The 14,004-nt window shown below is 39.9% G+C and overlaps 1 protein-coding gene across 13 annotated transcripts in view; it reads left to right on the forward strand.

The window, feature by feature from the left end:
• The window catches only part of VSTM4 (V-set and transmembrane domain containing 4), a 67,323-nt gene that overhangs the window by 25,846 nt on the left and 27,473 nt on the right, over window positions 1–14,004 (forward strand). For 6 of the 13 annotated variants that reach the window (XM_075504927.1, XM_075504928.1, XM_075504929.1 and 3 more), the window contains one exon: window positions 11,975–12,053. The exons of 3 other annotated variants lie outside the window; for them this stretch is intronic. In XM_075504927.1, coding sequence (XP_075361042.1) covers window positions 11,975–12,053 — 79 coding nt within the window. Of the gene's footprint in view, window positions 1–1,109; window positions 1,665–5,189; window positions 6,195–11,974; window positions 12,835–14,004 lie in introns of those variants that run through there. 4 more of the 13 variants (XR_012776147.1, XR_012776146.1, XM_075504930.1 and 1 more) reach the window with 4 other exon arrangements.

Genomic DNA, 14,004 nt, shown 5'->3' on the forward strand with positions numbered 1-14,004 from the left:
CAGAAACTGTAAGTTGGCTTAAAAATCATACAAGTACTTTTTTTCTAAGTAATACTTTTTCAAGTGATGAATTGTCTTGGCTCTTTTCATTTTGAGCATTAGCTTACACTGGATTATGTTTTCCAGTTTTCTAGCAGTTGTCGTGTGTACAAATTTAGCCTGTTCTTAAATGAAACCTGCTATTGATTCTAACATGCTTCTGGCAGCTGGTGCTTTGGAAAAAATACCAGTTACTGACAGAATCACAGCCACACTGGTCACACTGCTTTTGAGACTTTTCAAGTCAGAAACAGGGACTTGTTTCTGCCCTACAGTGATGTAAATCAGGAATTACTGAAGTTGCAGGGATGAGATGTATGTATATAGCTCGTATTAAGGAAAAGAAAAACTCATATGGCAGTTTCTGCTGGATATGAGTTTCTGTATGAGAAAAACCTGCAGATATTTGCCAGACAAATCTAACAGATGGAGGGATGTTTCTCTGCTTTAGTAACAAAGCAATACCTGGACAAGACATCTGGGGGTAATAGAGACAGGGTTTTATACCAACTGTTTTCAGCTCCCTGTATGAAGAGGCTGGTCTGCTAGGCTCCCTATATAGTCAATAGAAAGAGAAATGAGTTAGAGTAGGAGCCTGATGCCCCTACTAATTCAGACTAGATGCTCTGAATTGCCTTTTGGGGATCCTTTCTCCCTTCTCTGGCAATAGAGAGAGTCCAGAGTCACTAACTCCCTAACTTAGGTGAAGGTAGGTGCCTAAAATTAGGCCATGTGAATAACCCGAACGCCTCTGTGATGGCTTCACTTTCTGATGAGGGTTAGAATTGGGAACCTTCCCACCAATTGTCAGTAAATAACCTCTGCCCTTTTAAGCATGGCCAGGGTGCAACCCAGGATACCTGGGCATAACGCCAGGTGACTTCAGAACAACTCAGCTAAAATCTTAGGTGATACTGCTGCTTGGATACTGCTTGGTGATACTACTGCTTGCTCACCTCTGGTCCTGCAGGAATTGCACCTTGGCCAGGCTCTGCTCATACAGCTCAGGTTTCAGTAGAGGAAGAGGTAGAGTTTTAAAAGTCCACGAAACAAAGCTTATATCCATGTAGGTAATTGTGTCAGGCCAAAGCTATGCTGAGAGGACGAAGACGCAGATGAGAGTACTTGGCATCCGGGGATGACAGCCACCCTTTGCCGCGCACACTGCATTAATCACTGCGCCCAGGCGCACGGCTCCAGCAGAAATCAGTTGGTCTTCAGCCCTCTGAGGAAAAGCTCATCAGTTAAAGCGCTCAGACTCTTCCTGCAGGTCAATAAAGCACATCAACGCATGCTGAACTTGAGGTAAATCTGTTTCCAGATGCTTTTTCTTTCTGGAACAAATCCAAGGATATGGGCCACAAATAGCTGTTTGCTCTTCCCTTCCTGCTATGCAACCCCAGTCAAGGTTCAAACTATTTGGAGGTGAGCAGGAATAAAGCCTTTTCAAACAATGAAATCAGCTTTGTTTTCCCTAGCGTGACTGAGGATCCACACGCTGCGTGCAGGAAGCAGAGTCGGTTTTAATGCCTTGCTGTCAGACTCGAGTCTGGCTCTGCTCTTTTCCCTTTCATATTTCACCTCAGAGTGCACCTGGAGAGACATCGCAGCCTGCAGAAAACACGCCATCTACGGATGTGAGTTAGTTTTAAGTCAAAAAGTAATCCAACAAATATTATCCAAAGGATTTTCAAGACCCAGACTCACCTAGCAATACTTTAAAGGGCCAAGTAAACTAAACCCAAGTCTATAAGGCACATTCAGAAGCTGAGCAGGACGCTCCCCAGAGCTGTCTCCCATTTCTGTTCCTCTTGCCTTCCTTTACAACACAGTTGGTTAAACCCCTGTGTTTTAGTATTCTCAGAAAAAAGAAAAAGAAATCAATTTTTTCTGCTTTTAATGATTTTTCAGTGAGGAACTTAAAGTAATTGAAGTAAAAGAAGTTTCAACAAAAATACAAAATGGTAATAATTACAGAGAAAAAGACATATCAAATTCATCTAAACGAAACATTTTATTGATTTTTCAGCATACTTGCTTCCCCATTTTTTTAATTCTCAAAAATTTCTCAGATTTGAAATTTTCAGTCTGCTTTGGGGCAAAGAAATACTATAACCATCCTGCCAAATCTCTGCAGGATAAAAGAATTTTTTCTTTCCAACTGTAATTATTGCACAGCTGGTGTCTGCACTAGGTCTTTTTTCATTGATGGCACATAGTTACTAGGTAATCGTCACTGCAAAGACAGACAAACTGCTGAGTTTTTGGACTTCTGCAGCTTCCCTGTGCAACCCAAGGAAGGTGCCACACTGGGGCACCGGCAGAATATTCTAGAAAACCGAAGCAAACAAGCTAAAGTATGAGGAAACATTACAAAATAATTCCGGTGTTTTGGGAAATTTTTTGTAATAACCTAAATACCAGCAAAATTATTTCCAGAGGACATGTGCTTCTGGTTTCTTGAAAGATGTTTATAATAAGCTAGAGAATTTCTTTTGTTGTTAACGTGCTAGAGTGGGTTGCAGTATAATTTTACAAGAATACAATAACCTGGATAAAATATGGACATAATCTCAATGAAAATTTTAAAAAAAGAGAGAAAGCCTAGCATCATGTTCAATTGCACAGCCTTGAGTAAAGCCTTTTAAAAACTCTGCTTAAGTCATATTGCTTTTGCTTTAGCCAGAATAACAATTCTATGCTCCCCTTGTTGCAAAAATATTCCCCATCAGTGTCATTCTCTATTAGCATCAATGAGAAATGTGTACAAATCAAAGGAAATAGAGATGCTGAAATACAAAAAGGGATGTTTTTTATAGCATGCAAGAAGCACAGAGAGTCATTAGGAAGAAGAAAATTCTAGGGGCCCACAAATTCTGCTCTCTAAGGGCTGTTCTGCTATAGCCTTAAGTACTTAGCCCTTTGAGTTGGTAGAGATAAATCTCATACTTCCTCAACCAAATTTTCTGGTAAGCCTTTCATTGCCTCCTAGAGATTAGTTGTCATTGCCCAAGAGCGTCAGTTATAGAACATCATCTAAATGAAAAGGTTTCAGTGTCTTTTCATGAAGGTTTGCACCACCAAGCTTAGGAGCTCCTGTGTGATTCACTGGAGCCAATGGAAAGGATGCGAGACTTCAGGTTAGACCAAATGCTACAATCTTTACTTATGCAGAATTTTTGTTGACTTCATCATTTTCACACTAAATTTTAAGGAGACGAATACCTGCATAGATAAGACAGGCTATAGGGAATCTTCCTGATTCTGCTGCTGACTTACGTGGCCTCTGCCAAGTCATATAATTGTCCCACTTTGAAATCAGGTAAATATACCCTGTATTACAAATCATTCCCTTGGGCTTAGTTCTTTAAACGCATTGTAACGTGTAAAGCACACAGTACATAAGAGTTGGCTTCTGCTGTTCCTACACTGACTAACCTCCTGAATAACCTCTTTACTGGAGTGTATCTGGCTTCTCTTGTTCCCCCCCACTGAATACATATTGGTCCTTTGTGACTTCTGAAGCAGAGTGCTTTCAGTGACCATAGCTGAGCTATTTAAGAGAAGCATTCTTCTACCTTTAGCTCATACAGCGTAGATAGCATTGTTTATCTCAGCATGGATTGGATCACCGGTGGCCTGGTGCCACATGATTGCTGAGATTTTCTTTTGATGATGGTGGTGTAAAAGCTGCTTGAGAAACAGGAAGGGCTTATGGTTATCTAAGACCGAGGGAAATTTCTGGAATTCATTTTGTTAACTTTGAGTGAAAGCATAGTCTTTTGCACTCCTGCCTGCCTTTTTCAGGCACCACTTACATATTTTATGCTGAGATTTGCAAAGCCGGCTCAGAGATCTGGATTCCCAGCTTTTTGCAAATGTAACAGAAAGGGGAACCTCGGGTTTCTTTCTGCAGCTTTGAAAATCCCATCCTTATTTATCATTATAGGCTAAGTGCTGACAATGTGCTGAGTGCCAGCCCGTGCAGGTCAGGACAGTCCCTGCGCTGCAAGTACTTACTCTGTAATGAGTACCATGTCTGAAAGTCTGGAATTTGCAAGTATTCACTCAAAGGACAGCTTCCCTGCTCCTGCCATGTCCACAAAGCAGAAGGGTGGTGTTTTGAGCAGGAACTTGACATAGGTTTGACACCTGTGGAGCTGAGAAGGCTGTGACTTGGTCTCATCATCTGCATGCACTCAGCAAAATCCAGCTCTCAGCATTACACATTTAGCTCAGTGTTCTACATCAGTGTATACTCCTGAATCAAGCAATGAAGACAGGTGCTCCTAAAGCTGCCCAGAAGCTTAAGTTTCCTTCACTTGAAAATCCTTTTGACTTTTAGGTTTCAGGAGTGCATTTCCTGTTGTACAACAAACCGACCAGATCCACTGTGTATCAGAACCAGTGACCTTGGAGTCCTTTTGGGAAAGGGGTCTATATGTGAGAGTGAATTATCTGCAGTCGGATTACCATGTCAGAGCTGTGAAATGTAAAGAGCTGCTTTTGGTTTTCGATTGCTGGGGAATTTGTGCCTTCTAAGCTGCGCTTCAGCCTGCTGTCCTGCAGCTTCAGCCTCACAACAACCTGGGACCACATTTACATATTGCAAGATTGTACTTGATGGACGGAGTTGCTTTTTTTCCCGTCTTCTTTTTCATCTTACAATTAAGCACTACATCATTCAATCCAGTCTTATACCATATGCGTCAAGCTAGCTAGGAAAGGTAGGCTAGTCAGTTTTTTGCACGACTGGTAGGATTCCTCATTAGTCTTAACCTGTAGGTACCATTGGCCCTTTCCTTGAGAAAGAAAAAGGAAGTGAAATACATCTGTTCAGGAATTTGTGGATTCTGGATCTGGGAACAATCAGGTCTTCCTTTCTCCTGGATGATTTTAAATTAAAAGCTATGCCACCCTCTGTTAGAAGAGTTGTTTCCTCCACAATATGTAACAATGGGTGATGATTTAAGTTCCCAATTTCTTAAGGCATTATTGATCTCCACAGACTTCAAGTAACATTGTACATTTGGTATACAAAGAAGTAGTGAACTTTTTGTCCTTGACTCCCTGTGATTCTTGAATATTTCTATCCAGTCAACATAATTTCTCTCTCTGCGAGATGAATAATCCTTTTTTTTTTTTTCCAGTTTCTCCTTAGGATGTGAGATGTCCATAGGAACATGAATATCATTTACACATTCAGATTGACACTCAGAACACAACATATTCAAAACTGCTGAGTTATGCCTGCTTTCCCATTCAGATCACAGGTTGCTATCTTTACCCCCAGGAAGGAACAGTTTGTATAAATACATAAATCCCTTGCTGGAATTGTGCCGACTTGTGTATTTACAAAATCCCACAGCAGATGATTTTTGTGTGATGACACATTTGGAGTAATAAAAGTGTCCCCAGAAAACTGAAAACCTTTAAGTACTTCCTTGGGCCTTTTTGAAGGATAAGAAGTTGTCAGCCTGATTTCCAGCAATGTTGGTTTAGAATCTAGGAATAACTCTGCAACTGTGAAAGGAATAAAGCATTAGCAAAGGCTTCCCCAAAAGCTGTTAAAACAGGCTGGACAAACCTCTGCCAGGTATATTTAATTCTGTTAATGAAGAAGGACGGACTGGCTCACCCCTTAGAGTCACTACTTGCCCTACATTTGTGGGATTCTGTTTCTTTAAAATAAAATAATTCAATGGGACTTAGTAAATAATCTTTGTCCCTGGCTTTGTTATCATAACTTCTGTGGGATTCAATAGCAAAATTTGGATGCAGTGCTGAAAGAAGCTTCACAAATTGTTGTAGATATTGTTCCCAGGGAGTCTAGGAAGTATTTTTTACTCTAGGGAGTAAACAATAGGCATCTTAGTGGAAAGAACCTGCCCTTTTTAACTGATAGTGCCACTAAAAGTCATACTTCCTACTCCCAATATTTTCCAATGTCATATTTCTCAGCTTTGGCCCTGAGAAGACAATGGATCCCTTGATATTTCAGCACTCTTACTGGCCAGCAGTTGCATTTCTAGGGGATAACTCATCTTGCAGATCTAGCTTCAGTTTTTCATTAAGGTCTGCAGAAGTAATTTTTGAAGCTCCTCTCTTCCAGGAGAATCTCCAGCTTTCTGCCTGCAATCAAGACACTGACATTGGTAAACACCCGAAGCTCTAAAGAGAAAAAAAAAGTCTCTTTCTGATTCCTGAGTTAAGTTGCTACCTTGATGAGGGATCCATCCCACTGAAGTTCATAGGGTTTGAGCATAAAGTGTATCTATGGCCCTGAGGAGAGCTATTGATTTCAGCACAAGAAAGACCATACGTTCGAGAGAGAGTGGTTTTCCAGTGTATATTAAAAAATAGGACTGTCAAAGACTAATCCTCTTCTCTCTGAAGCTACAGTGAGTTTTCTCACTATTAACTTTGCGAAATCCTGCCTAACCCCACTGCTAGGATGTGCTGTCTCCCCCTGTCCTGGTGGCCCAGACAAGGGAGTTGCAGCCTGTCCACCAAACGGGCTGAATCTTCGCTTCGGCACACTCTTGCCTTCACCTCCATAGCTGACCGTCCAGTGATGGCCAAGCTGGCAGCCATACGCCATCCCCTCCCACATCTTCAAAAAAAAGAAAGATGCTTATGAAGAGGAGATATGCAGAGGAAAAGATGGGCTAAGCCCCTTTTCCTTAGGTTGCACACTGTATGCAGTTTCCTCCCGTCTGGGCATTCATGCAGAGAGAAGCAACAGTCTGTCCCTGTGGCCAAAGGCCATCCAGTTGGCCTGGAGAGTCCTGTCCAGACACTTTCTGACTGAGTTGCTCAGGTGGTGACACAGGATGCTCCTGAGCTGTGCCGTCTGGACAGTATCCCCATTTTTGCTGTGGAGCTCTTCACCGAGTGTGAATACGAAACAGGATGTTTCTCAAATATGAAAGGGAAAAGGCCAAAGATCTGAGTTTGGCTTTTGCAAGAGAAAGGGAGAGAAAAAATGGTAGTTCCAGCGTGTGCTTGCTAAGAAAGAACTACTTCATGGCACTGGGGCAGGGCTGCTTGCTTTGTGCTGTAGAATAACCTGGAGAGAAGTGCAGTTCCTGGAGACTGGATCTAACAAACCTCACCACCACCTCTTGACTCTGTACCTTTCCCATTTACATTTCCTACAGCCTCCTCCTGGCACTGCAGTGTGCACCCAACAGCACAGCGTGGCCAGTCCATAGGTGGCAATTTGCCATGTACTGGCAATCAGACCAGCAAACCTATGCATAACTGGCAAGGTTTTATCCTTGCTGACCTAATCCATTCACCCACGAGCACAGGGCATGCCAGCGAGGGTGGGGTTTCATTTTCAAGTGTTGCTGCAGGAAATCTGAGTTACTAAAAATATGAAGCTCTGACTAGAACTTGGGGCATATGCTTGTTAAATCCAGAAAATCCAGAGATAAAAATTCAGTTTGGTCTGTAAACACAATTTTCTTGCCCTGATCCCGTGTTAAAGTAATTCTGCGTCATATCCCAAACAAAAACTGTGTCACATGCGATCAATATAGACACTGCGTTCCAAGGCAAATGGCTGCAGCAATAGTCACTAAAATACTTAAGATTGAAATGAACTGGGAAGTGAGCCCTTTTCTGCTTATTTTTGATAGTAAACTAGAATCAGGGGAATTTTTTTTTTTTTTAATTAAAAATTCATAGTCATTTTGTCATCTTCATGATAACTGGTGTGGTCATGGACCAGTGAGACTGCAGCAATCCATAAGTGCAAGTTAGCATCAGTTGTTTTTCCAGACAAGTTAAATTTATTAGGTGGTTATTTGCCTGTTTTCTTCATACCTAACTACAAATTTGGATAAAAGTGGTCTTAGTTAAAACTTCAAGAACTTTCAGTCTGACAGTGCTCACAGTAAACATCCTTGAGGCTGCCAAGAAACAAACCAGCTAAGCCTAGGAAGAGGAAAATTGACATTCTTGGTAATTATGACATAAAAATAAGAGTAATTTTCATTAAAACCCCAACCTTTCTAGGTCATTTCTACCACATGTATATACTGGACAAACCCAATAAAAACAAAACTATGTATACACATACTTTAGTTTCTTTTAAATATTCACATGATAGACTTTGCAGATTGTTTATTAAGAAAAATGTTCCTGTAAGTGAACTTTCAAATAGTTACCCATGGGAAGCCCTGTGACTGGAATAAACTAAAATTAAACTGGAAGAAATCTGGAAGAGGAATCATTTTGCATTTGCCAGAAGATACACTGGAAAATGATGACTTTTCCTAATTTATATTTCTGCAAAGTGTGTGATCCCAAGATGAGAAAACAGACGTACAAGATAAAGACTGTATCTAGAAATGTCACATTGGAATAGAATTCTATTTGAAGAAATAATTTCAATGTTATTTGTGAACAATGATGTAATTTTTCAGGAAAGGCTGTTGTAGCTATAGAAATCCCAATGACCTCCTAAGTGAAGAGCCAGGATGGAAAGAGAGAGGTGAATGGCCAGTCATTCATTGTCTCTTCCTCTTCTGTCCTGGTAGCAGTTCCACCTATAACATCAGTTATTAAAGTCACGCTATTGTTCCAAAAAGGAGGTGGTGGCAGGATTCCAGGTTTACACTGCCAAAACGCTATCCAATCCAAATGAGAAATGAAATTGTAGAATTAGTTTCTTTCCCTGCCTGTTCAAAAAAAAATTGGTTTTGGACAAACAAACCAGCAAAATTAAATTAAACATGTGGTTGATAAATGAAGTACAGAAGAGTGTATGGAATAAAATCCTGGCTACCATAGGTACTTTAAAGTAGTGTTGGCTTCCGTGCGCTGTTATTACGCATCCTTTGCTGAAAACTGTATAGCCTTCACAATTTTGAACCTCCTGTGTGTTTCCTCATATTTTCAATCAAATTATTACATACTAGAAATATGCATAAGGGAAATTATTCTACACATTTTATGGTGTGCTGTTGCTTGTAGCAGTAATTGAAGTACCTTTTCCACTTATGAAAGTACTAATTTTATTTGGTTTTATTGCTTTTCTAGATGCAATTATTTATTTAGTGTGTTTTGGCTTTATTAAATTATGTTTACTATAGGAACATCATAAAAATGTATGAAAGCAACACATCAGCCACTACTGCCCAATGACCTGTTTTGGGGAATCTAGTGTTATTTTTCATATCCAAACATAATAGAATAAAGTAAGAATAAAGAGATAATCTACACTGGAAAACAATGCAATTTTGAGATAATATAATAAAACACCTGGACAATATGATTTCATAAATCTTAGTTCTAAAATTTACATGAGCTGGGCGTTGGGGTGGCTATTTTAGGACACGCGGCATTTTCTAAATGGGAACATAACATGAAATACAATTAAACAGCAAAGGGGAAAGCATACACAGATTTAGCTTGCCCTGAGCAACTGATTTCTCCAGAACAATGAAAGTATTTCTACTTCAAAAGATGCACTGGGTCAGTCTTAGGAAACGTAGAGTTTTACTCTGGCAGTGACCAACAGCTTGTTTGTAAAGTTTTATCAGATTCATTTTTAGGAGGCTTTTCACATGCAGTGTATCATTCTGCGTTGAGGGTCTGAGGTGACATCCACTGAAGCTGGCAGCAAAACTCCCAATACCTTCAAATAGAGACTAGATGTGCTATCATGCACTGGGAATAAATCTTCAACATTTCCTGGTGTTATTGTGATGTCCAGCCTCAACTGAACTTCTGTATTTAGCCTCTGTGCTACCTACTGAATAGATTGGCACATACAGTTTTGAAATCTCAAAAGGAATCTTTAACATGGCATAAAAGGCAAAAACAACTTAAATGCCTAGGAACTGAGGCTAATACTCTCAGGCTAGAGAGAAGGATGGAATATAAAAATTAATTAAGTATCAGAGTGATTGACCAAGAGTTTTTTCTAACTCTTTAAGCCAAAGCCAGGATAGGACAGATGTCTTTCTAAACATTGTGGTTCAGTTCAGTCCCGATACACGAACAAAGAAAAGAAATGTGTGATTTTATTTCTGTTACATTCAAGACAGGCTGGGATCCACAGGAAGTCCTTTTACATCTTTACACCAGAGAATTCAACAAAAGCAGGACATTTTTTGTATAGTCAACCGTGGAGCATTTGATAGTGAAAGAGGACCAGAACGTGAGATCAGATAGGACTACCCATGCAAGAGGGGGAGGGAGGGAAGACCGTGTGACTAATTAAATGCAAAGATTACAGTCCTGCAGACAGTTAGCCCTGCAAACGGCCTTTACTCGCACGCATGGATCAACCGACTTCAGTGACACCACTTGCAGCAGCAGCTGCACAAAGTATTTCAGGGTCAGATCTGCAGAGAAGAAATAAGATTAAACTAATGCTCGAAAAGTGTAAACTGATCCACCCAGAGGGAAACAAATCTGAAATGCAGACTGTGAGCAACTGTCAAGGCAAAATGAGGGGATTCCAGAGCAGTGCAAAAGACAGGAAGCAGAGGAGCACAGGGACTGATTTCAGAGGATATTAGATGTTTATCTTTTTAGCCAGAAGACAATACAATAATTATTCAAACACATTTCAAGGAAACAGGAATCATTTATGTTAAATCAGAAAGAAATAAATAGCAGTAAATAAAACATAAAGGAAACTCTTGGCATTAGAAAGTATTGTCAATTTCTTCATTATAACATTTAAGTACTGTATGGAAAATCTTGGTTTATGAACTTTAAGTCAGTTTTCAGTTTACAACTGGCAAAGCCTTTCTTGGTCTCAGAGACGCAACCTTTTCTATAAGGTATAATCTTGTGACTGCAAAAATTTGCATGACTGAAATGTGTTTTGTTTTGTTTTAATTGTCCTTTTTAGGCCTAAACTTGAGGATCCCAGTTATATTCAGGTAGAATACAGTACCCAAGAAGATAAAAGAACAAATTCTCCAGTTCTTCACTTGCACAGGGCCTTAGCACTTCACCCTTCTTCTTCTTCAGGGGGCCCAGACTTTAATGTTCCGCAGATGAACTGAAATCTCTTTGAGTACTAGGGCCCCACGTACAATTCCACAGCAACTCTTTTGTTTGTTGCTACATTTTCTGAGGTGAATTTGACATGAACAACCCACTCCCAACTGATGAGCCAACACACACAAAGGAACACAAGACAAGACTTTCCTCCTCTAAGCCACCACTGAATCTGAAGTCCCCAATAGCAGTAGGCAGCTCTTGTGTCACCCACGTGAAATTTGTTCAGTAAATTTTCTTGATAACACCTCTCTTAGCTAAGTTTTATAGTTTTAAGTCTAAAACTCAACCAGTGTAATACGTCAGACAGCTTTGGTGGTATGGCCTTTGTTCTGAACTCATCTATAGCACGGCAAAAGTGGTGAAATCCCATTGGAATGACAGTAACTCAATTTATCCATTTTTGCTGCCTTCTACATATTTTCAACATGATTTTTGGTTCCGTTAAGAGACATAATGAGAGGTAGTGTGAGTGGCTGTGATTACAGATGTAACTGGTCCAAGGTTTACAGCTGGGAAGCAAATCTGGCATATATATTTCAAATTGTGAAATTTGCAATAGCTATCATTAAATTGGGAAATTTAGGATTAAAGAGGCTGAATATTTTGCTAACACACATCTTTCATATTTGCAATATTTGAATTGTGAAATTAAAATGTTCAGTGTTTGAGAAATGGAGAAATTGGAAATGAACCTGAAAATCCTACTATTTCCTGTTTTTTATTTTTAATATTATTTTTATTTCATCTTCTGTGAACTGACTTTAGTGCAGACTAAACTGATTAACAGCATAGTAAAATTAGCATGTGTGAGAGAAGAAACATAGCCCATTCTATAGAATATTTAGGGCACCTTTTACATTTAGTGGTAACAACATTATAACTGTAATTTGTTGATTCTGTTTCCCAGCCGAAAATCACAGAGGAGAATTTAACATACGCTGAACTTGAACTTATGAAGCCGATTCAGGAAGCCAAAGGCATTCCCAGTACGACAGTCTATGCACAGATACTCTTTGAGGAGAACAAGCTGTAATAGTTCATGCCTGTATAAATGTCCTTTGTCTGTGTTCTATTTAATTCTTGCTGTGCTGTTTATTTATAAAAATCATACAAATGTCCTTATTTTTTTATTTCCATTCATGCACTTCTATTTTTCTATGAGACTTTTAAACAAAAGGTAGTTGAAAGTAATCATAGAAAAAGCAGCTGGTCTATAAGTGACATCGCAGAGACACTCTTTGTAGTGTTTGGCCCCCCTGTTTTAAATGGACTGAAGTTCCACCCGGGGCATTTTCAATACTAAATATTATTCCCTCTTTGATGCTAATGTGACCAGCCCAGCTGCAAACACCAACATCTTAGCAAGCCTCAGAAGGACTAGTGGCAGGATCCATGCACATCAGCCTGCTTCTGAAGACGAAGACCACTGACCAGGAACTTTGTCACCTTAATGCTGGTTTTCCCATTAGAAAAATATTAACTCAGTAAAGCTGAGACTTTTTTTCTACAGCAAAGAAAAAGCTAAAATTACTTTTTCTGCTTGCCTGCCCCCAAAATAGTTATAAAAAGGTTTGGCTTCTATATTTTCAAATTCCCTTTCTAAATGACATTGTCTTTAAAAACTTATTTACTTTTAGTAAAGTTCTTCTTAAGTGCTTGAAATCAAACATTTCAAAATAATACAAAGTAAACATTCATAGTTAAACCCCAATGATTTGAGGAAGGATATTTATAGCTTGGGAACATTTTCCAGGATTTGATATTTTTAAATTTTTTTTTTAAATTTGATCTTTTTAAAAATTTGATCTTTTCTGACTAGGAATAGGAAAAACTTGATAGTGAGTAAAAGACTTCAACAGAACCAGGACACTGGTTTTGGCTTTTGGCCTTGATCTAGATTGGTGCTCCCAAACCTGCAAAAGTTTCCTTCTGTGGCCTACATTACTGAGCTGCTATATCTAGAGGAAAAATCACATAGCTTCTCCTTTAGTATGGAGCAGACTCCATTAATGCCCTGCTCGCTTACTTTGGAGTTATTTCTTTGGAAAGACCAGGGCTCGGGAGATAGGGAAATGAGCCTAATCTGGGAATACAAAATACTCTTCCTCTTTCTTCACCTCTTGATAATTGAGAAGGGATTCTTCCTTTTCCTTTGATACACATTCATGGAAAATGGGCTATTCTGTCGCATCCTGGGTATTTCGGTCATGAAGGATAGCTGGACTGATGTTTTCAAGCTCCTAAATCTCCAGTGCCCAAATCTCCAAAGTTCAGGGAGAGTTGGGTACCCAACATCTTTGAGCCCTTGGGAAGCTTTAGCCCTTGTGTAACTGCAGAGTTAATGGAGATGTAAAAGCATGGGCTCTTTAGCTCACCATCAGGTCATGGAGATCTGATACTTGGCATGTGCCAGGTCCTCTCCAGGTCTGGGAGGGAGCCCCTTGACAGGCCACTCATTCAGCACTATTTAGTGTGGATTTTGGAACAGCACTTGCAGGCCTTGGGTTTTGAAATCCTAACCAAGGTGATCCAAGTTGCCTCCTCCTTTACAGGTCAGGCATTTTTGGTGACACAGCAGCTTCTCACCAGGGCTCAGAGCACAGCTGGGAACCATCGCAGGAATACTCATGCCCTTACTCCTGTTCCTGCACGGGAGCGCAGGAGAGTAGGGCAGGGGTGACAATGCAGGGATGGGGACATGCGACACCGGGAGAGAGCACATCACTGCCTTTTGGAGGGTTTCACCAGAATAAGCAAGTCTGTATAAACTGCTCTAACTTTTTTGAACGAGGGTAGAGATTAGGCAGCATACATAATCTGTTGCTGTATAACCAGGATCTGTAAATGTAAAATGCAGTCACCTGCTTCCATGTTAGATAAAAATCTCTTGTATAAAAAAAGCATTTAAGAACAGCTTATCAGGCTGGCCATTATGTA

Source organism: Mycteria americana, chromosome 6 (genome assembly GCF_035582795.1).
Source record: "Mycteria americana isolate JAX WOST 10 ecotype Jacksonville Zoo and Gardens chromosome 6, USCA_MyAme_1.0, whole genome shotgun sequence".
Classification (NCBI taxonomy): Eukaryota; Metazoa; Chordata; class Aves; order Ciconiiformes; family Ciconiidae; genus Mycteria; species Mycteria americana.